Source organism: Musca autumnalis, unplaced genomic scaffold (genome assembly GCF_047663935.1).
Source record: "Musca autumnalis isolate F117 unplaced genomic scaffold, ASM4766393v1 scaffold_5, whole genome shotgun sequence".
Taxonomy (NCBI): domain Eukaryota; kingdom Metazoa; phylum Arthropoda; class Insecta; order Diptera; family Muscidae; genus Musca; species Musca autumnalis.
In genome coordinates, this window is record NW_027412088.1 from 16,094,217 (window position 1) to 16,117,197 (window position 22,981).

General features: G+C 38.6%; 3 protein-coding genes across 8 annotated transcripts in view; 2 read left to right on the forward strand and 1 right to left on the reverse strand.

Moving 5' to 3' along the window:
- The window catches only part of MED23 (mediator complex subunit 23), a 238,667-nt gene that overhangs the window by 205,056 nt on the left and 10,630 nt on the right, over positions 1–22,981 (forward strand). The window lies entirely within an intron of this gene.
- Positions 1,428–2,887, reverse strand: Cdk5 (Cyclin-dependent kinase 5). The gene is made up of 4 exons (XM_073991918.1): positions 2,648–2,887; positions 2,301–2,568; positions 1,955–2,239; positions 1,428–1,897 (listed from the first exon to the last, which is right to left on the reverse strand). The coding sequence occupies exons 1-4, from the start codon at positions 2,813–2,815 to the stop codon at positions 1,740–1,742; spliced, it is 879 nt and encodes a 292-aa protein (XP_073848019.1). The 5' UTR covers positions 2,816–2,887; the 3' UTR covers positions 1,428–1,739.
- Positions 7,994–22,981, forward strand: Rme-8 (receptor mediated endocytosis 8). 6 transcript variants are annotated; one of them, XM_073991862.1, is made up of 22 exons: positions 7,994–8,147; positions 8,575–8,879; positions 8,940–9,080; positions 9,795–9,939; positions 10,227–10,428; positions 10,498–11,002; positions 11,079–11,876; positions 11,944–12,093; positions 12,165–12,356; positions 12,425–12,544; positions 12,605–12,693; positions 12,756–12,924; positions 12,990–14,448; positions 14,509–15,581; positions 16,848–17,023; positions 20,191–20,740; positions 20,803–21,126; positions 21,194–21,571; positions 21,634–21,801; positions 21,868–21,990; positions 22,050–22,308; positions 22,374–22,981. In XM_073991862.1, exons 2-22 carry the CDS (start codon positions 8,688–8,690, stop codon positions 22,487–22,489), a joined length of 7,329 nt encoding a protein of 2,442 aa, XP_073847963.1. In that variant the 5' UTR covers positions 7,994–8,147; positions 8,575–8,687; the 3' UTR covers positions 22,490–22,981. The 6 variants fall into 6 exon arrangements, with proteins under 6 accessions (XP_073847963.1, XP_073847964.1, XP_073847966.1 ...); XM_073991863.1 differs by having other exon boundaries at positions 8,010–8,371; XM_073991865.1 differs by having other exon boundaries at positions 8,010–8,147; positions 10,230–10,428.

The window sequence follows — 22,981 nt, forward strand, 5'->3', positions numbered from 1 at the left end:
AAGGAAAGATCAAAAGATCCGTTCTAAAGGAAAGGTTCCTTCTAAAGATCGTTTCCGAATAAAGGGGTGCTTCTAAAGATCCTTTCCAAAGGAAAGGGTGCGTCTAAAGATACTTTCCAAAGGAAAGGGTACTTCTAAAGATCCTTTCCAAAGGAAAGGGTACTTCTAAAGATCTTTTCCAAAGGAACGGGTGCTTCTAAAGATCCTTTCCAAAGGAAAGGTTGCTTCCAAAGATCCTTTCCAAAGGAAATGTTGCTTCCAAAGATTCTTTCCAAAGGAAAGGTTGCTTCCAAAGATCCTTTCCAAAGGAAAGGTTGCTTCCAAAGATCCTCTCCAAAGGAAAGGGTGCTTCTAAAGATCCTTTCCAGAGGAAATGTTTTTTCTAAAGACCTTTTCCAGAGGAAATGTTCGTTCTAAAGACCTTTCCAGAGGAAAGGGTGCTTCGAAAGGCCCCTTCCAAAGGAATGGGTGCTTCTAAAGACCCTTTCCTAAGGAATGAGTGCTTCTAAAGACCCTTCCTAAGGAATGGGTGCTTCTAAAGACCCTTTCCTAAGGAATGGGTGCTTCTAAAGACCCTTTCCTAAGGAATGGGTGCTTCTAAATACCCTTTCCTAAGGAATGGGTGCTTCTAAAGACCATTTCCGAAGGAATGGGTGCTTCTAATCTCGGAAATGCAGTAAAATAAAACAAGGAGCACCAAAATCGGTTTGAGCGAATTAGAAGTAGCCTTACTTGGGAAGTATGGAAAATTATATCTTGGATCCATCTGTGTATATTGCCAGACCGTTTAAACGAGAGTTACCTTAGACCAAAATGTCTCTGCTTGGAGTAATTACTGTGGCGATTCAAACCTGAAGGGGCGGGCATATAATCGCTTGTTCGATTACTGTCATCCAAACTGAAAATTGTCACGTTCGTGACATTTGAAGTCTGAAATCCGTCCCCTTGCTTGAAACTGGACCTGGATATCTAGACGTAGGAGGTCCAAGATCACATTCGAAGAATAATAAGCGAGAGCAAATACATATGTACATCCATACTAAATATGGAAACCGCTTTGCAAATTCACGCTACACTTAAATAGGAAGAGACTAAGTAAATGTTATTAATATTAATAGTGCTTCGCATTTCTTTGAGAATAGTAGCACAGTATTTTTTCCTACAGCGTAATTTTTGGTCTGGCACAATATATTCAAAATCCTAAAATATACGTATACAAAACGAAACATTAGTGAACCAATCCATCGTATCTGTTATGCATGATAAGAGTCGCAAACGGTGATATGATAACAGGTTTTAAGTGTCGATTTCAAGAAAGATGATACCACCACTATGGTTCGTTTTATTTCTTTCTTTTAGTTTAATGGAAATGCAAAATAGTTTAAAATGTATGCACGAATATAATTATAATTGAAAACACACATTGATTTTACTCTTTAAAAATGTATAGATATATTGTTTATTTATACATTCATTTTGTTATTAATGATTTTGCTATAATATTTTTACTCATAAACGTTGTATGTTGCTCTCTTTGCAATATATATAAAGATCACACTAATCTCTCAAAATTGTATAGCTTAAAAACAATCACTTAAATTAATATTATTTAACTTTAAAAAAGAAAACAAAAAAAGTAGCAAGAAAAAAAGAAACAACAAAAGTATGTAAGAAGTTTTGGTACAAGGAGATTTTGCTTAAATATCTAATCGTTTGCAGCTTAGCGTGTAGCTGGATCTTCAGTGATTGGAACTTTCTGTGAAATACGGGTGCAACATGGCCTGTTCGGCACTAATACGTTGATTTGGTCGGCAAACTAATAATTTTTGCAATAAATCACGTCCTTTGGAATTTAAACGTGGTACAATTTGGCTCCAAGAAGTTATTGCAGGGAAATCTAAAATGAGAAATACATGTAAACACAATGAAATCGTTTGACGCAAATAATACTCACGTGGTAATGCCACATAATCAGATAGATGAGTAACACCCGGCCATGTTTCTTCTGTTGGTGTACCCAAAACACGGAAAATTTTCATTAATTGATCTAAAACATCAGAACCAGGAAACAATGGTCTACCGGCATCAGCTAATTCGGCAAAAATACAACCAGCCGACCACATATCAATACTGGTTGTATACAATTTAGCACCGAACAATACATCAGGAGGTCTATACCAAAGTGTTACAACTTCGGCCGAGTAACATTTCACGGGAATCCCAAAGGCTCTAGCAAGACCTATTAAATGGCGAACATTATTAGGAAACAACAAATATTATATTAACATTCAAATAATTACCAAAATCTGCCAATTTCAATTCTCCATTTTTATTAATCAAAAGATTTTGGGGTTTCAAGTCTCGATGTAGCACATTACGACTGTGGCAAAATGCCAACCCTCTCAAGAGTTGTAACATAAAACTTCGACACACTTGCATATCGATTTCCCCGTTAAGGCTATCAAAATATTTCTTTAAATCTTGGTCACAATGCTCAAAAACCAAAGTTAATTTTTTCTCCGAATGTAGTACATCGTAAAGTCGTACGATATTCTTATGTTTTAGTTCCTTTATTAAATGAAAAAAAAAACGAATGAAATCATTCACCGAATATCCTTTGTGGTATGGTGTTGAGATGTGTACTTACTTTTAATAAACAAATTTCTCTCAGAGCAGAAGAGGGCACTCCTTCGTCATCCTCATCTAATCTTACACGTTTAAGGGCCACTATCTCCATTGTTTCACGATTGCGGCCCTTAAACACCGTTCCATAGGTTCCTTCGCCAATTTTTTCCAATTTCTCATATTTTTGCATTTTGTAAACAATAAATTTATGGATGCGTAAGTTGGTTGACTTTTGTTTCTTCGAAGTAATGCAAATATATCAACGGCGCTAAAAACGCTTAATACGGCTGGTAATCAAAAAAATCGATTGTTTCAAAACTCGATTAATTCAGAGCTGGCAAAAAATCGATTCATATGTGGTCTGTTCCAGTACTGCAGGAATCTGCTTATTTTTACTATTTTTCTTGCACAAATTTGTACAAACTTTTACTAAATGTTGTTTGATAACAAACTTGTTGAGTAAAAGAGAAATGAGAAGTAGTTGCAAGAACTTGAAAATACTTTTTACTTGCGAAGTTATCGAACAGGCCTATTTTCATACTTTAAATTATTGGTCTGTTCCAGAACTGAAAGAATATACTAATTTTTACTATTTTTTCCGATAACATAAAGGAAAAAATTTTATCGTAGTAAAATATGGTAGCTTCTTGCAGGTTCTGGAACAGAGCATATATTTCACAGAATCACTTTATCAGGGCAATCATGAATATTTCCCTTGGAATTTTCCGCACCGAAAATAATTTTAAAAAGTGAAATTCTTTTAAAATCAATATTTGAAAACCATGGTAGAACAAGAAAAGGTAACAGCAATACCCAACTGACTGAACTGGGCTGTAATGTTAGTGTCAAATTCCATACGACATTTTATATATTTACATATTTCTATGTTCGATGTATATTAGGGATATATTTTTTGAAAAACAAATGTATTCATCAGAAAAAAACTATTTCCCATAAAGACTTCTTCATATCATTGACATGTAACCTCCTCCAAGTCCGAACGACATGCCGCACACTAAAACACCGCTTATAGAGGCGGTACAATATTTGTTAATATGTGTGGTATTTTGTTAAACTTGAAAAGTATAAAGCCCTAATAAACGTGTGCTATTTTGATTTCAAATACAAAAATTTGAAGCATCTTCTCTTTTTCGATGAATTACCAGCGATCCCAAACATTTTTGCAAGAATTCTACTTTCTGCGAGAAATTATGCATTTAGTGGAATGATATGGAAACATTCAAATTGAAAATCTATCTAGTTTTCACTCATGTTTTCCAAAATATTAAATCAAATGTGAAAAAATATTAGGTTTTTAAATTCCAATAATTTATAGACGTTTCCTTATTTTGTTTACATTTATCTTTGACAGTAACGTTACAAACAAAAACAAATTCCTATGTGGTTGTTGTTGAGTTGTATTTGTTGTAGTACTTTACCTGGTTTGCTCCACCATCTTTGAAAACGTTGAAAACTACTAGAAACACCTATTTATGGAATATTCCCGCCGAATCGACAAAAATATTCCCTTTTTGAACATAAATATGGAAATATAAAAATGTGAAATTGGGGAAAGGGAACAAATTCCACACGGAATTTTTATTCATGATTGCCCTGTATAAATCAGGCCACCCCATGTATGTTTATAGTTTTTGCGAACTTGTTCAACTTTTATTATAATGATAAAGTGTTACTATAACAATTCTATAATAGTACGTTTATATTTAAGTAGATTTAATACATTCAGTCCAATAAATTCTATTGCATACACGCCAAATAAATCCTCATAAGGAAATTACCCTAATGTAACTCTAATGTAATGACGTAGGGGATGGAAGATACCAAGCAACGGTCCTGACCGGTTTTAACATGGCAAAGCCCAGGATTTATCTTGGTCCCTCTTTCATCCCAAGTGGACACTGACCTCCCCGTGGTGTCACCTGGGGAACTGCCTTAGAACGTTAAAAACTTGGGTTTGGGCGTCGGGTTAGTAACCCTCCCCTAGAAAAAACAGCCTACTATGAAAAAACGAAAGAAAGGAAAAACAAACCCCTCTAAAGTTGGCGAACCCCGCAAACGTTTTAAGGACCATGATCTGCGAATCTGCACCTGGAATGTTCGCACTCTTTATAGAGAAGGTGCAGTTTTCGCATTGGCAGACGTACTTGAAAAGTACAGGACCGATATTACTACCATACAGGAAATACGATGGATTGGGAAAGGCGTCGCAACAACACCTAAAGGTGACGCACTGTATTATAGCTGACATGACGTAAAGCATGAATTTGGTTGTGGATTCGTAGTTATTCGGAGACTAAAACATCTGTAGTGGAATTCTGTAACACATTTTACGAGTTACCGACAAATATCGGTAAAATTAAATTGCTTATAATTGTTGTAATTAACGAAATTTTTCGGTAAGTTAACAACCAAAATAAAGCTGTTGTTAAATTCTACCGATAGAAACAGTGCTGCCAACTTTTATTGATAATTTTCGTTCATAATTTTTGGTTTTAATGTTACCGATTTTTGTCGGTAACTCAAAAAATAAGTTACAGAATTCCACTACTGGTATCCAGCTTCACTCCAGTGAATGAAAGACTTGCTGCAATTCGGATAAAAGCTAAATTCTTCAACATTAGCTTTATTTGCGCTCATGCTCCCACTGAAGAAAAGGACGAACAGACCAAAGATATATTTTACGAGCGCTTAGAAGAAACATATGACCGTTGCCCTGCCCATGACATTAAAATTATTCTCGGCGATTTTAATGCCAAAATTGGAAAGGAGAATATCTTTGGCCCAACAGTCGGGAAATTTAGTCTCCACAGTGAAACATCTGACAATGGTATGAGGCTGATAGACTTTGCAGCTGCAAAAAACATGGTAGTTAGCAGTACCAGATTTAATCATCTCGACATTCATAAGGGCACCTGGCTGTCTCCAGATCAGAAAACAAGAAACCAAATTGATCATGTTGTGATAGATGGAAGACATTCATCGAGCGTGTTGGATGTACGATCGTTCCGAGGCGCAAACATTGATTCGGACCACTACCTTGTTGCAGCAAAGGTACGCACCCGCTTAAACGTAGCAAACAAAGTACTAACAGACACAACACGAAAGTTAGACATCGGTAAGCTGCAATCACAACAGATAGCCACAGCATATTCCACTCAACTAGCCCAATTGCTTAATCAAAGCACTCCTCATCCCAATAACATATCAGCGCAATGGCAAAGCATTGCCCACTCCATGCAAACAGCCGCAAAATCCATACTTGGATACCAGAGACCTCCACCAAGGAATACATGGTATGATGAGGAGTGTCGTGCTGCCACCGAAGAGAAAAATGCGGCATATAGGGCTACTTTACAATCCGTAGCAACGCGTAGCGCACGAGAGAGATGCAGGGAGACAAGGAGAGAGGAGAAACGTCTTTTCCGCAGGAAAAAGAGAGAGATGGAAAAGGGGGAGTGTGAAAAAATCGAGATCTACAGGAGCCAGAATGAAGTCCGAAAATTCTACCAAAGAGTCAAGCATCAAACTGATGGCTTTGGTACAGGCACATCCTCCTGTAGAGACCAGCAAGGTAATTTGGTAACTGATACAGATAGTGTACTCAGGATATGGAAAGAACATTTTTCAAATCTGTTGGTATCCAATAGCAGCGAAGACGACGAAGATATCACAGTCCCAATCCCAGAAGATGGTATTGAATGTATACCTCCCAGCCAAGATGAGGTAAAGACAGCAATAGATCGGCTGAAGAATAATAAGGCAGCAGGGGCCGATGGCTTACCAGCCGAGCTGTTCAAAACCGGAGGCGACACGCTGATAAGGTGTATTCATCAGCTAGTTAGCACCATCTGGCAGGAAGAACGAGTACCCGACGATTGGAACCTGAGTATCCTGTGCCCCGTCCACAAGAAGGGAGATAAGACTGTATGCTCTAACTATAGGGGCATAAGTCTACTCCCTATTGCCTACAAGATCGTGTCAGGGATATTGTGCGAACGACTAAAGCCTATGGTCAACGAGATAATTGGACCATACCAATGCGGCTTTAGACCTGGCAAGTCCACCATTGACCAGATATTTACCCTGCGGCAAATCCTGGAGAAGACCCAAGAGATGCAGATCGACACCTACCACCTTTTTGTCGATTATAAAGCAGCCTTCGACAGCCCGCTGCGTTCCAAGGTATTCCAAGCCATGTCTGAATTTGGTATCCCCGCAAAGCTCATCCGGCTTTGTAAAATGACTTTAACTGACACGAGGTCCTCAGTTAAAATAGGAAAGAACCTCTCCGAAGAGTTTGGTACCAAAAGACCTCTTCAACATCCTGCTAGAAAAGGTTATACGAGAGGCAAACGTCAAAAGAAATGGCACAATTTACACCAATAGCCACATGTTACTTGCCTATGCTGATGACATAGACATCATGGGCCGATCAGTAAAAGAAGTAACTGATACCTTTATAAAGGTCGAAGGAGAATCTGCTAAGGTGGGTCTGGCGGTAAACGGTGAGAAGACCAAGTTGATGGTGTCGACGCGCAATGCGTCCATTGAGATCGGACCAACTGTTGAAGTTGGTTCCTATAATATTGAGGTAGTAAAAGACTTCGTATACCTCGGCACCTCCGTAAACACAACAAACGACATCAGTTGTGAAATAAAAAGAAGAATTGTATTGGCCAACAGATGCTACTTTGGTTTAAGTAAGCAGTTTAAAAACAAAGCCACATCTCATCAAACAAAAATAACGCTCTACAAAACACTGATACTACCCGTGCTGATGTATGGCTCCGAAGCCTGGGTACTTGCGCAAGCAGACATGGCAGTGCTTGGTGTGTTTGAGAGAAAAATTCTTCGAAAGATCTACGGACCAATCTGCGTTGACGGTGAATATCGACGTCGCATTAACCACGAGCTGTATCTGCTATACAACGACATCAATATAGTTAAACGTATCGAGATGCAGCGATTGCGTTGGCTAGGCCATATCATAAGAATGAGCGATGATGAACCCGCTAAAAAGGCGTATGAATACATGCCACATGGCGGTGTACGCAGAATTGGCAGGCCAAGGAATAGATGGCGCAAACAAGTGGATGATGAGATGAAAAGGGGCAGTATTCCAGAGTGCACAGCAACAAATAGAGAGAGGAATGGAGATCTCTTCTTAGTTCGGCCTATAGAACAAATGTTCTGTAATGGGCCAGCTAAGTAAGTAAGTAAGTAACTCTAATGTAAACAATCTATTAGTGTAAACGTAGCTTAACTTTTCTTTATTAATCAGCTGTTTACCCTGCATGACGTATAATAAATATACAGCTTTACGTTAACGCTTTTGTTTAGAATAACTGTTATTAAAACATGACGTTTAGTGTAATTAGATTGTGTGTGTGAGGCTGTGTTTTTTGCAATATCAATTCCGACCGATGTGAAATTAGAAGCGAAAATAAACATTTTAAAATAAATAAAAACCACATAAACAATGATTTTTTATACAAAAAAATGTGCGTTATCTAAATAATACAAAGAAAAATTGTAAATTCAAATGCAATAACTCCGTATAGCGTAGAGAAGAAAAGTGTAACAAGACACCTACAAAAATCAGTGCATATGACGTTTACTCCCCTTTTTTCATAATTTTTCAAATCACCATTATCGTCGTCGAATATTATTGAAACTCGGCTCCCTTACATTTTCCAATCAATTTGTAAAGTATTGTATGACGGAGGTTTATTGGTTTTTTGTGTTGAAAGGTGTTGTCTAATCAGTCTCCATATCCTCCTTTAATTGCCTTTTTTATGTTTTGCGTGATAATGTTGATGCTGTTACTGCTGGTGATGATGAGTCAAATTGGATGGGGGGTCTCCATTGTTATTTTTCGTTATCACAATTTTCTGTTTTCTTTTTTTTAATGAATTTATTTTTTTTCAGATTAATACATGTTATTGAAATTGAAAAACAAAAATATATTCGAATTACTCGCTGAAGAAGAAAAAACTTGAACAAATAGAGGTTGCTGAACTGAATATAAACAAAAGAAGAAAATGGTGCCTCCAAAAGAGAGCATAGATCTGGAGTGCTTTCTGGTAACCAAACACTCCTGGAAGGGAAAATACAGACGTATTTTGTCTATCGGCAATTTGGGTATTTCAACTTACAATCCAGACAAATTGGATCTTACAAATCGTTGGTCTTATTCAGACATTGTATCGGCGGCACCATCTAAAGCATCGAATGTGAGTAAACTTGTTGAATGGATTCAATTGTAATTAATAGATTTTTCTTACTCGTTGTAGATACCCAATGAGTTTGTCTTGACGGTCAAAAAAGACAAAAAACTTGATTCAATTAAACTCTCATCAGAGTACCGCAATGACATTTTAACATCCATATTGAAATATTACAAGGAATTTGCCGATAAACCCAAAAATGCTCATGTATGTATGATGACATTCGTTAGATGTTATTTTAATTGTATTGTATATAGATCATTTGGGTGATTCGTTGCCATATATGTCAATTATATTATAGTTTGTATGTATATATGTATGTGGTGGACATTTCATAATTTATTTTTCTGCAATTTGTTGCTGACTAAGCAGTATTATGAAAAACATATCTTATCTCACCTATCTCAATCCAGGTAAGACACCTGGTTTCAAATGTTAATAGAGCAAACTGTATGTTTATATTTTGCATACAAATGTATTTGAAACTTTTAAAGTTTTTTTTTGCGAATATCTCACTTTATAGTGCATAAATACAAATACTAACCAATGATGTTGTAAATATTATATTATATATGATTTACCCCTGTTTTTGTAACTAATTTTTGTTCGTTCGTTTATATTTGTAATAATTAGGCATACATAGCTCAGCCACCAGATGGCATACAGACCTAATTTTAGGCGCGTTCCATATAGTCAAGAATTCATCTTTTAAAAATCAGAGCTCTACATTTGCGCTAAGACGAGTAAATCGATCTACAAAATTTGATAATTCGTGTGAGAAGAATAAAATTGTTTACAAAAACAGGGGGTTAATTTAAAGAAAACACTACAATGACAGGATAACTCAATGTAAACCTAATTGGAATATACGATCAAAGTTAATTTCAAAAATTTGCTAATTTCATTAATTCTTATTTTCAGCGTTTTTCGGCATACAAATACCATTGGTCTGGTATTAGTTTGCCAACAGTTTTGGAAGTTACACCATGCTCATTGGATCAATTGGACCCAACAACGAATGAAATTCTTGCCAGCTATATGTACAAAGACATAGAAGGCATAATAGGTATCATACTTTTCATGATTTATGTAGACACAATTGGAAGAGAGTACAAATTACCTTCAATGCTAATGTAAAAACCAATAATTTGCCCTCTTTAAAATGTAGCTAATTTTAGTAGTATTGCTTTTAAGAACACTCCTTTTTATTGAATCTGGCTACCATTTGAAACCCTCATCAAAATTTCCTGGTATTAACACACATATTTTGTTGCATATTGCTTTTACTGTCACACATATATTTCACATACAAATATTTCATCTTATGTTACCCTTTAATGCGCACGTTTCAAGCAGGGATTTCGGACTATGAAGGTGGGATTGTTATGGCCTATGGCGGCTTTAGTCGTTTGCATTTGTTTAAGGCGCTGAACCATCATGAAATTGTACAAAATATAGCCCAGAAGTCGTCACAGTTTATGGGAATAGACATTAAAATATTGAAGTCGCAAATAACTTTGGAACAATTCGAAAGACAACGGTTTGGAAAATATAGGTAATTTGAAATAGATTACTCGCGTAACAAGGAATCCGTTAATTTCTTACTTTCTCCCTTCATTTTTAGTGGTGATCAATTCCAAACATCTATGACTGAGTTTACTGTACAAAAAATAACTCCACGCCATCCAGACCCTGTAAAGCGCATACTATGCCTTACGGAAACTACCATATTGGAACGTGATCCTCAAACCTATAGTGTTTGTACTCTACGACCCCTGTGTGAAGTATTTGCCTTGGTGCGAGACAAAGATAATTTACAAAAATTCTGCATTGAATATAAAAATGGTATTGTACGTTCATATACCACAAATGATCGTGATTCTTTGCTGGCTACTCTATTGGATGCAGTACGTTCGAGTGGCAATCAAGATGTCCACATACAAATAGTTAATACACCACGAGGCAAGCGTTACGTCCCGCTGAATAGCTGTGTTGATGAAGAAACTGAGGCTAATCTCTTGCGTTTGGTTATGAATAATTTCCAAAACCCCGCCAAACGTTATGAAGTGCTGGAACGTTTCAATGCAAATATTCCACATAGTGGTTTAAATTATAGTGTAACACAAGATGTAAGTAGGGCAATAATTTATTTATGACTGCTTTTTGTTTTCATCTTACCCGTATTTCTTTGAAATTTCTTTACAGAGCTTGTTTGCTGAGAACAAAGAGAAACTAATACTTAGTGCCCTTCAGGCTTTGGCCCAAAAGGAAGTCGACAATCCAACAGCCCAGTTAACAAATCTAGAATTAGAAGCCATTTTTCATGGTCTAACTCGACTGCTTGCCAGTAAAGTAGGCTATGCCGCATTTACAAATTTGCCCGGTTTCCGTGAAATAATTGGTACAAAAATTGTAGCCGCACTCAGACGTAAAGATTTGGCCGTGACATATTCCGCCATTGATATGATCAATTCACTAATGCATTCAGTTAATTCCGATCATGATTTGAAACAAGAACAACTCAATAAGTCTTCAATATTGTCGTCGAAATCATTCTTAGAAACGCTCCTAAATATGTGGACAACACATGTCAGTCACGGCAGTGGTGCATTGGTTTTGTCGGCAATGTTGGACTTTTTAACATTTGCATTATGTGTGCCTTACAGTGAAACCACAGATGGCAAACAGTTTGATATTTTACTAGAGTTGGTGGCCGAAAGAGGTCGTTATCTCTACAAGTTGTTTCAACATCCATCACTGGCTATTGTTAAGGGTGCTGGTTTGGTTTTGAGAGCTATTATTGAGGAAGGAGAACTGCAGGTGGCTCAACAAATGCAATCATTGGCCTTGGATGAGGCTGCTCTTTGTCGGCATTTATTAGTGGCCCTATATACACCCTCAAATGATCCAACATTGGTTACCCATCGTCAATTATCTAGACATTTAATAGGTTTATGGATTACCGATAATGCTGAAGCACTGGAACTATTTAAGAGGATATTTGTAAGTATTCTGAAACACGTTTTAATTGTAAACGAAACATGATAACTGGCACATATTTCCAACACAGCCCGCTGGTTTGTTAATGTTTCTGGAATCAGAAGAAACTGTACCCGAAAACGATGTAGAGGAAGACAAATTAAACTTTCGTGATAATCTAAAATTCGCCATACAACATTCCAATAAAACTCGTAAGAATGTAATTGAAAAGCATTTACAGGTATGTTTAAATATGTACGCACGCTGGCATCATTAAGCCGACTAACAACTATTTTTGTTGATATTTTCTAGGGTATTAAGCATTGGGGCATGAGTTTAATAGAGCAACAGGACAGTGCCGCCCAAGCCTTGAAAAATCGTCCTGTTGTCTTGCGAAATCGCCGTCAACGTAAAAAGACATCGGAGTCAGTTGTAAATCTGCCCTTTTTCTTTTATAATTTTTCAAAGGATCACAGTTTACCTAATTTAATATGGAATCATAAGGTAATGGACTTCATATCACTTCTTAAATATTTCAATATTAAACCCTCGTAATTTTTTACATCCAACAGACAAGAGAGGAGTTGCGTATATGTTTGGAAAATGAACTACGTCAATTCATTAACGATCGTGATTTGGCTGGCAACACCATAGTAGCCTGGAATTATCAAGAATTTGAAGTAACATACCAAGTGAGTAGATAATTTGCATTTCTCTCCAAATTTTTTGTTTTACTCAAGTCTTTGTTTTAGTGTTTGGCTGATGAAATACAAATTGGTGACTATTATATACGTTTGATATTAGAAAAGGATGATTGGCCCCAGAATTTAGTTAAAGACCCGTAAGACTGGCGCCAGTTTAGTGCAATATCTCATATTTTGTAATTATTTTCTTCATTTGCAGAGTGGAATTGTTTAATGCTTTATATCGGCGTGTCTTGTGTCGACAAAGGGTAAATGATGATCAACTTACGGTTACTTCACTGCAAGCATTGGCCAAAGTTTATAAACGTTATCACAAGGAAATTGGACAATTCAGTGATATGTCCTATATTTTACAACTGTCTGATCGTGTAAGTTTTCTTAATGTCAGTATTTTGTTAAACATTTAATTATATTTATATTCTTATTTGCACAGTGCTACTCACCCTCATTGCGAGATGCCCTTATACATTTAATATCATGCCTGGTAATGGAGAAGGCCAATTGTCGACCCCTGGTGGATCATGTTCAATGCCTAGTAGATTTAATCACCTTGGCACATTTACATCAGGGCCGTGCCCAACCGAATACCAAAACCAACGTTATTGAGGCTGGTCCCAATATGCAGCAATATGAAGAGAAAGATTGGTATTACAACATAGAAAAAGAGGGACAAAAACCCGAACGCCAAGGTCCCATTACCTATTCCGAATTAAAGGAGTTATGGTCTAAGGGCATTATAACACCGAAAACACGTTGCTGGGCAATTGGCATGGATGGTTGGCGTTCGTTACAACAAATACCCCAGCTTAAATGGTGCCTTATTGCCAAAGGTCAACCTTTGTACAATGAAACGGAATTGTCATCAATGATATTGGATATTTTAATCAAATGTACCAGCTTCTTTCCCTCGAGGACACAAAATGGTCAAGCCGTCTTGATACCAGGGCCCAAACTATCACGTAAACTTTCCGAATTCATATGTTTACCACACATAGTACAGGTGTGCTTGACCCATGATCCTGGCCTTTTGGAGCGCGTGGCCACTCTGCTATGTCAAATAATGCAAGATAATCCCGAAATGCCAAAAGTCTACTTAACGGGAGTTTTCTATTTCATGCTTATGTACAGTGGCAGTAACATTTTACCCATAACAAAGTTTCTTAAGATGACGCACATGAAACAGGGTTTTCGCAGTGAAGAAACATCTCAGTCTGGTATAATGCACCGCAGCATATTGGGTCAACTACTGCCCGAGGCAATGGTATGCTTTCTTGAAAATTACAGTGCAGAGAAATTTGCCGAAATATTTCTAGGGGAATTTGATACGCCGGAAGTTATTTGGAGCTCGGAAATGCGAAGGCTATTAATAGAAAAAATTGCAGCCCACATTGCTGACTTTACACCCCGCCTTAGAGGTCACACAATGGCCAGATATCCTTACCTTGCCATACCAGCCATAAGTTATCCTCAATTAGAGAATGAATTATTCTGTCACATCTATTATTTGCGGCACTTGTGTGATACCCAAAAGTTTCCCAATTGGCCCATATCAGATCCAGTGCAATTGCTGAAACACACTTTGGATGCATGGCGTAAGGAGGTAGAAAAGAAACCGCCACAAATGACTGTCCAACAGGCATACAACGATTTGGGCATTGATTTGAATAAACATCCCAAGCCCGATGAGTCAATGATACGTAAAAGCTACTATCGTTTGGCCCAAATCTACCATCCCGATAAGAATCCCAACGGTCGTGAAGTATTCGAGAAGGTAAATCAAGCCTACGAATTTTTATGTTCAAGAAATGTGTGGAGTTCCGGTGGACCTGATCCCAATAATATTGTTTTGATACTGAGAACACAAAGTATATTATTTGAAAGATACGCTGATGGTAAGTTTGAATAATTTTTATGTATTAAATTATTTTACATAATCATTCATATTCATTTAGTATTACGTCCCTATAAATATGCTGGTTATCCGCAACTTATCAAAACCATACGTTTGGAGACCAAGGATGATGAATTATTCTCCAAAGAAACCCAGCTACTCACTGCTGCCTCTGAACTTTGCTATCATACCGTGCATTGTTCTGCATTAAATGCCGAGGAATTGAGAAGAGAGGAGGGCATAGAGGCTTTGCTGGAAGCTTATGATCGTTGCGTGTCTATAATGGGTGCCGATTCGAAACCTGATTCATTGCATTACCAAGTTATTTCCAATGTTACACGTTGCTTTGAGGTGGCCTGCAACTTTGAAAAGTGCAAGCAGAAAATTATTACCTTGCCCACTTTGATGTCGGACGTTTGCCGTGTGGTTTATTTCAAGCACACACTCTCTGTTAGTTTAGTCACCAGTTTGGCAGCTAATAACTATGAGTTACAGTGTAATTTGGCATGTAATGGTGTGTTGTGGTCACTGCTGCTTTTCTGCTTTGAATATGACTATACTTTGGATGAAAGTGGAGTGGAGGCGAGCGATAAAACCAATCAACAACAACAGGCCAATACATTGGCGAAAATGTCAGTGTTGGCCTGTATAGCATTGGCTGGTTATGGTCTAGAGTTACGTAATAAACCAGACAGCAGTAAATCAGTTAGTTCATCGGGAAATAATTCTCCTACCACAAGTACGAGTTCAAATACGACGAACAAACCCATAACCCAACCGCCCAGAGTTAAGCCAACAATTTATACTCAAAATGCACAAAATCCTCTACAAAATAAACAGTTAGCTATTACAACGGGACAAGAAGTGGGTGTTAATAACACCGCTGGTACCAATAATAATAATAATGGCTCAGCTGCGACACCCTCAGCAACAACAACAACTAAACAAGATTCAACAAGTGATAAGTCTGAGGCAACATCGCCAGAACGTCCAGCAAAAGCAGCACCATTAGACCTATTGGCCCAAAAATACATTGTAACATCTGATGCTCAAAATGCTGTGGTCAAACAAGTTCTGGAACGTTTACTAACCAAGTATATAGCCAATAAATTAACAAAAGAAAAGGATTGTGAGGTAAGGGAAAAAACCCGTTTTTATACCCTCAGCCTTTTGGCTATGAAGGGTATATACACTTTCATACGGGCAAAATGTGCCTCATCGAAATAATGGTTTTAGACCCCAAGTATGTTTGGACGAAATGTGTTTCAGACAATTTGGAGTCGATTGAGCAATGTCCGTCCGTCTGTCTGTCTGTCTGTCTGGCTGGCTGGAGCGCACGATAACTCTCGAACGGATGAACCGATTCGGTTCAAATTTTGGCTTTCGTAATATTTTGCCCAAACTTAGTTTAAGTTCGAAGATGAGCTATATCGGTCCACTCCTTCCGGTACCTCCCCCACAAAAGTTCGAAAATGTTCGGAAAATTTGTGCGCACGATAACTCTTGAAGGGAGTAACCGATATGGTCCATACTTTGCCCATCGTGGAGCGTGTACCAGACTTAGATCAGGTTTTAATATGGACTCAATTTGTCCACTCCGTCGGGTACCTCCCACACAAAACTTTGGAAAAGTTCAGTTTAGGACCATCTCTCGAATCGCTTTGATTTTTGCTTTAGCAACTTGTATTCACTGCCCTCCATACGACGGTATAAGTTTCATCAGGGGCAAGTCCATACTTCCTGAGAAAATAGCCTGAAAGTTGCAAAAAACCCCTATGACACCGTGTGAGGAGGTTGGAGGGCAAAATAACTCTCGAACAGGTCTGCCGATTCGGTTCGGTTCAAAAATGTTCGGTAAAACTGTGCGTACGATAACTCTTGAAGAGAGTGGCCGAATTGGACCATACTTTACACATCTTAATATATCTACCAGATATAGATCAGGTTCAAATATGGACTATATTTGTCCACTCCATCCGGTACCTCCCACACAAAATTTCGGATACATGTTCACTTTAAGACCTGCTTTCGAATCACTTTGATTTTTGTTGAAGCAACTTGCATTCGCTGCCTCAATTGCGATGGTAAAAGTTGTTTCAGGGGCAAGTCCATACTTCTTGAGCAAACATCCCTGAAGTTGTAAAAAACCCCTATGGTACCATATGTAGTGGCTGGAGATCCATTCTTTTTAGTATCTCCTCCGCAAAACTTTTGATATCTAATCCTAATCAACATTTTTGTCAGTTCAAACGCCCGAAATTCCCTAAATACATGCGTTTTTTTTTGGAAAAAAAATTGTTTCAATATACACAGGCTGAGGGTATATCTCTGTCGGCCAAGCCGACTGATACTTTTTTACTTGTTTGTTATTATTTTGTTATTTTGAAAATGTATTTACAGATTTTGAAATTACTTACATCGAACACCAGAAATCCATATATAATATGGGACAATGGTACCAGAGCTCAATTATTAGATTTTCTTGAACAACAGCGTTCGGCCTCAGTTAAGGAAACCTATGAAGACATAACGGAAATACACGAATTGGTGGCACAATTTGAATTTGATGCACACAAGTAAGTAAAATTCTTTGTTGTTCAAAAGATGATGATTAGTAGCTGCTTGATGCAACATAGTAGAATTTTGGGAGCAGCGTAAAGAAGATAGTTAATATCTCGCCCTTCGCATTCACTCCGGTGGATAAAAAATTGCCAAGAGGATAGTCCTTGAGATTACATTTAGAAGATGTTTTGTGGAAAAAATAAGAAAAAAATCAAAGGGTAGATACAGATAATGTAAATCTAAACAGTGATAGATGTGTCTATCCCTAAGACATAAGCGCAACGTAATCAACACATCTTCATGTAAAGGTGACGAAAGATTACCTGAACTAAATCAAGCTAAAGTAGTGGTGGATCAGATCAGTTTGAAGAATAATTTGACAGTATCAAAAATTGACGAAAGGCTCTGTAGTTGTTGTTGTTGTTGTAACAGTGTTTTTGTTATGTTTATTTGTTCGTTCCTCTGTTCAATCTGGCTCTGGGTCTATCTCCAGTTCCAGAAAAGTGGCTGCTTCGATGGGATGTAGCCACAGATCCACTGGAGTTAGATGGGTAGGTTTGGCGGGGCAGTTAAAAAGGTGTTGTGTGTCGTGCGGGCCCATGCCGCATACTGGGCAGATGTCTTGCACGGAGAGGTAGAGGTTAAACAGTTCCGGAGTTATCACCCCACCTTGGGGAACTCCCTGTTTCACTCTACGGTGTTTGGACTTCTTATTCCTGAATTCCACGTACGACTGGCGTCCACACATATAGTTGACTATCCAACGTTTCAAGCTTGGCCGGAGGGTTGTCTGCTCAATGTCCTTAAACAGCGTGACTTTATCAAAGGCTTTTGATAAGTCAAGAGCCACCATCACTGTTCTGTCGCACGGCCGTCTCTGGTTGCGCCCTTTACAGATATATGTGGTAATGGCGTGCAGCGCTGTTGTCGTGCTGTGCTGCTTACGGAATCCATGTTGATGATCGGCAACTTGATAGCTATTTCTGATACTGGGGAGGATCAAGGCCTCAAGTGTCTTTGCTACGGGCGACAAAAGCGAAATCGGTCTGTACGATTCACTTTTGCTGGCATCCTTGCCTGGCTTCCGTAGTGGGACCACTCTGCCCATTTTCCAGACTTCGGGAACAAAGAGGGTGGCTAGCGACAAGTTGAAGACTTTGGTGAGATACTCGACTCCCGGCTCATCCAGCTGCTTCAACATTACCATGGAAATTCCATCAGGGCCCAACGCTTTGGATGATTTAGCGTTCCTGATGGCATTGGCAACATCATCCATTGTAAATTGTGGCAGGAAGAGATCTGATGCGACGTAATACTCTTCTCTTCGCCCTGTCACTCTCGGGATGCTCGACAAACTGTCGATTGAAATTACTTGCGCACCTCTTCGGGTCAGTCAACGTAACGTCGCCAAACGTGACTGAGTTCCTATCTTCCCTTCTTCCAGGGTTCGAGAGTGACTTAACCGTTGCCCACAATTCACCTATACCGGCTCCAATGTTGCAACTCTTCAGATGATTTAACCATTTGTTCTCGTATGCTCGCCGACCAGCCTGTTAACTTCCAGTGTCAGCTCCCTGACTCTGGGGTCATTGGGGTTGATACGACGAAGCTCATCACGCTCGTTTGCTAATCCCGTCGCCTCTGCTGGGAAATTTGGTCTTACTTCGGGTATTCGACCAGCAGGGATATGGCGAGCGACTGCAGCAGAGATGATGTCCCGGAACGTCCTTTCCGCTACACGAACATCAGAAGGATTGGGCAATTCTCTGAAGCGGTGATTGGTAAACTCTCTGAAACTCGGCCAATCAGCTTTTTTATGATTGACGAACGTGCGGCGTTCAGAGGTGATGAAGTCGGCTGGTCTGCTAATGGAAACAATTATGGGGATGTGACACGATGGTTATGTCAGGCGAACTGTGACACTCTCCTCTAATTCTGGTAGGGGCGTCCTCATTGACCGTGCAAAACGTAGAGCTATCAATCTGCTCAGCCAGCGCTGTACCTCTCTGGTCGTTTCCGAGGGCCGAATGCTACATCTCCGCATTAAAATCCCCCAGGACCAGACGATTATGACCTTGCAAGAGCGGGCTAATGTCAGGCCTATAATCAGGGATACAGCTATTTCTCGGCGGGATGTATACATTCAGCAACTCTATCTCGGCAGCTCCACACCTGACTGCTACCCCCATACATTCCATGTCATTAGAGACAGGCTCAAGCGAGATAGGTCTGTATTGGACAGACTGGTGCAATAGGAAAGCCAATCCCCCACCTCCACTTCTGGTGCGATCTTTCCTCAGAACATTGTATCCATCACAATGCTCTAAGCTGTGGTTGTTGTTCAGCTTGGTTTCCTGCACCGCCGCGACCTTGATGTTCTTCCGACTCATAAAATCTACTATCTCCTCGATCTTACCTCGGAGTCCATTGCAATTCAATTGCAAAAAGGCTGCATTTTCGGGGATTGGGACAACAACGGCTGGTGTTAAAGGCTGCGTGTGCGGTTGTTGTCGAGGGGACTGCGGGGGAGTTTCGTAATCAGATGACGAGGGAGTCTCGTAATCCGACGATGACTCACTGGGAACTGTGTTCACACAGCATGCAGCAACATAGTCCCTGTCGTAGTCCCTCACGTGGACGAGTCCAGAGCAACCCCTTAGATGCACCCACTCCTGACATCTATTGCATCTCACCGAAGGTTGGATGTGGGTGAAGATGCGAATGTGACAAACTGAGCACAGATATATTGGCCCTGGGTTTTCCTCCGTCCCGGCTCGGACCAATAGAATTCGGAGCAGGCATTCCGGGATATGCGCTCAGAACACAGAAAAACGAAACAAATACGAACATGTACACACTGAGGTGGCAGCCGCTGGCCGGAAAATTGGTTTTGTGTTGTTCCGGGTCAATCCGGTACGAAAGAACCCGCTGCCGTGGGATTGCACGCTGTAGTGATCCTCGATTTTGTATGAGTTTTACGGTTTGATTCTCGAAGCTGATCTGATCCTTCTTTGGTCCGTCTGGATACATTTCCAGGCCGTCTGGAGAAAGTCACTTTGGAATAGTAAAATATTAAATAGTCAGGCAGTGACATAAAATGGCATCCTAAACATAGCGTGCTAATCCATCATCTGTTTTATTTCCCCGATATATTTTATTTACCATCTTCTTTTCCTTTCAGAGATGAGCTACAAATTGGTGGTGTTTTTATACGTATATATAATGATATGCCTACATTCCCTATACACAATCCCAAACAATTTGCTTGGGATCTATTGGAATATCTCAAGCAAGCCTATCACTATATGATGTGTATGAAAAATTCCTCTCAAACGATACCCTATACGGGTAGTGGTGGTGGTGCCACATCTCCACCATCTCTTAGTGGCGGAGGAGGTGATGGTATATTGAAGCCTACCTTGGCACCAAATCATCCACAATTGAAGCTGCAGCATCAGCAGAAAAGTGGAACAACATTTGATGAAGTGTTGAATGCCTACAATCGTTCAAAATCACGCAAGAAATTGGAAACGGAAGCATTGCAGGAACAGCAAAGAATCCAAAGTCAATATAAATATGATTTTGCCAACGATACAAATGTGGAGCAGCATATTATAATGGTACTCAAGGCATTGATAGCTGTTATAAAGGCCAATCCTGATGTGGAAATACAGTGTATTGGAAGCTTTGAAATGATATTTGGATTTTTGGCCAATAATCTCTTTAGTGATGTAGGTGTTTTCTAATACTGTGAGTGTTTCTGAAATACTAATAATAAATTTTTTTGCAATAGAATACTACTGTGAAGACTGTGGCTCTGGAAGTTGTCGCCTTAGTATCCCGAAACAAGGATTGTATTACGGAAATTGCAGCCTGTGAACTTTTGGGTAACTTTTTGGTGGCTCTCAAAGATCCTGATCTGAGGGCAAGTCAAGTAAAAGTTTTGGAGACTTTATCGGGTCTCATGAATGTCCAAGAAATGATTAAGGAAGCCCAACACAAAGGGGCTGTCATCTATTTATTGGATATGTTCTGTAATTCGCGTAATCCTTTAATACGTGAAATGTGTGCTGAAATTTTGGCAAAAATGACAGCCGATAGATTAAGTGGGCCAAAGGTAAGTTTTGATAAAAAATTTCTAAATATTTTTGCATTTGTCATAACCTCTTTCCATTCAATTGCAGGTTCGCATTACTGTAACGAAATTTTTGCCAGGTCTATTTGTGGATGCCATGATTGAATCACCACAAACCTCGGTGCAGTTATTCGAATCTATACACGAACATCCCGAATTGATATGGAATGACAAGACAAGAGACAATGTAGGCAATGCCGTAAATGATATGTGTGAAAGTTTCTATAAAGCTCAAAAACTCAATGCTAAGCATGTGTGGAAAGATCCTGAAATTCTCAAAGATATTATCTCCAATGAAATTGTGGTGGCCGGTGTTTATTTGCGTCTTTTTGTTGCCAATCCGGCCTGGACATTGCGCAAACCGAAACAATTCCTTTCCGATCTCTTAGATTTTGTAGTAGATCAAATAAGCAAAAGTTCTTCTGAGGTTTGTTTTCTGTTTTGTTTTAAAAACCTGGGTGATATTTGTTTTTCTTCTTTCGTTTGCAGAAAGATGTACTGGATCTCTCAACGACAGCTTTAGTCGAGCTATTACGTTCCCAACCAAATTTGGCTGATGATATTCCTGTTTTGGGTCATATTCCTAAATTATTTAATCTTTTGTCCGTACAACCAAAGAATACTTTGTCAGTATTACATCAACTGTCTCTGTCTGAGGTATGTATGGTGGTGCTTCTATGTACAATGATAGAGATAGTTTAAAATAAAATCCACTTTTTACAGTTTTGTGTAAGCTCAATATCACAAACAGAATGTATATTGCCATTAAAGAAATGCATGGAGCACAATCGAGACTGCATAGAGAAGTCATGCGAAACCCTAAGTCGCCTGTTTAAACATCAACATGTAAGTAGCTTCACTAGGTAGATGATGCAATGTAAACACTAAATGTTAAATATTTACAGGATTCATTAATAAGTCAATCCTTGGAAGCTGGACTCATACCATATTTATTGGGTCTATTAGATAGCCGCCTAGACTTTGTTGACAATTCCTCTGCTGTTAAGGCTCAAATTGTAGCTGCACTTAAGGGTATGACAACAAATCTAAATTATGGTGATCGTGTAAATCAAATCCTACAAAAACACCCTGTGTGGGCTGAATTCAAAGATCAACGACATGACCTATTTATAACTGATACCAATGTCAGAGGATACTTAACGGGTATTATGGCATTTGTTATTTCTTTCGAATTGTGTACTAATATTGTTTTTTTTTTTTTTTCTTAGGTATCAATCCTACAGCAGGCTACCTCACTCAAGGACCGGCACAAAATGTTGAAGTGCTTACGTCGCCACCACCTATCGACCGAGATGATCCCTCTGCACGAAATCCCGAAGAATAATATTTACCTTTTACAAATATTTTTTAATGTTTTCTATGGTATTCATTTCCTTCCCACACACACACATACACAAACAAAACAAATCAATATCTAGTTTATTGGCACTTTAAACAAACAACCGAAGCCAATGCCAGATTTTTTGAAATATGATTAAACTTTTTTTTCTAATTAAATTAGGTCTTATTGAGCAAAAAATAGTTTATAATTTCTAAACGAAACAAATGTTTTATACAGTATATAAAATAATCTCCACATAAATGAAAATCAATCCAACAACAACAATGTTATAAACATTTTAAATAATATTTTCTTTATCATTCTACTTTTTTAGATTTTATTTGCAAAATGCAAGTAATTTATTACATAAAGCAAGCGCGTATACATAAATATGTATTATAATTATAATTTCTATTTCTACATAAAATAAAAATAAAAATTACCATTTACAAAAAGCATAGTGATGAAATAAAATGTAAAACAATTCATGTAAAA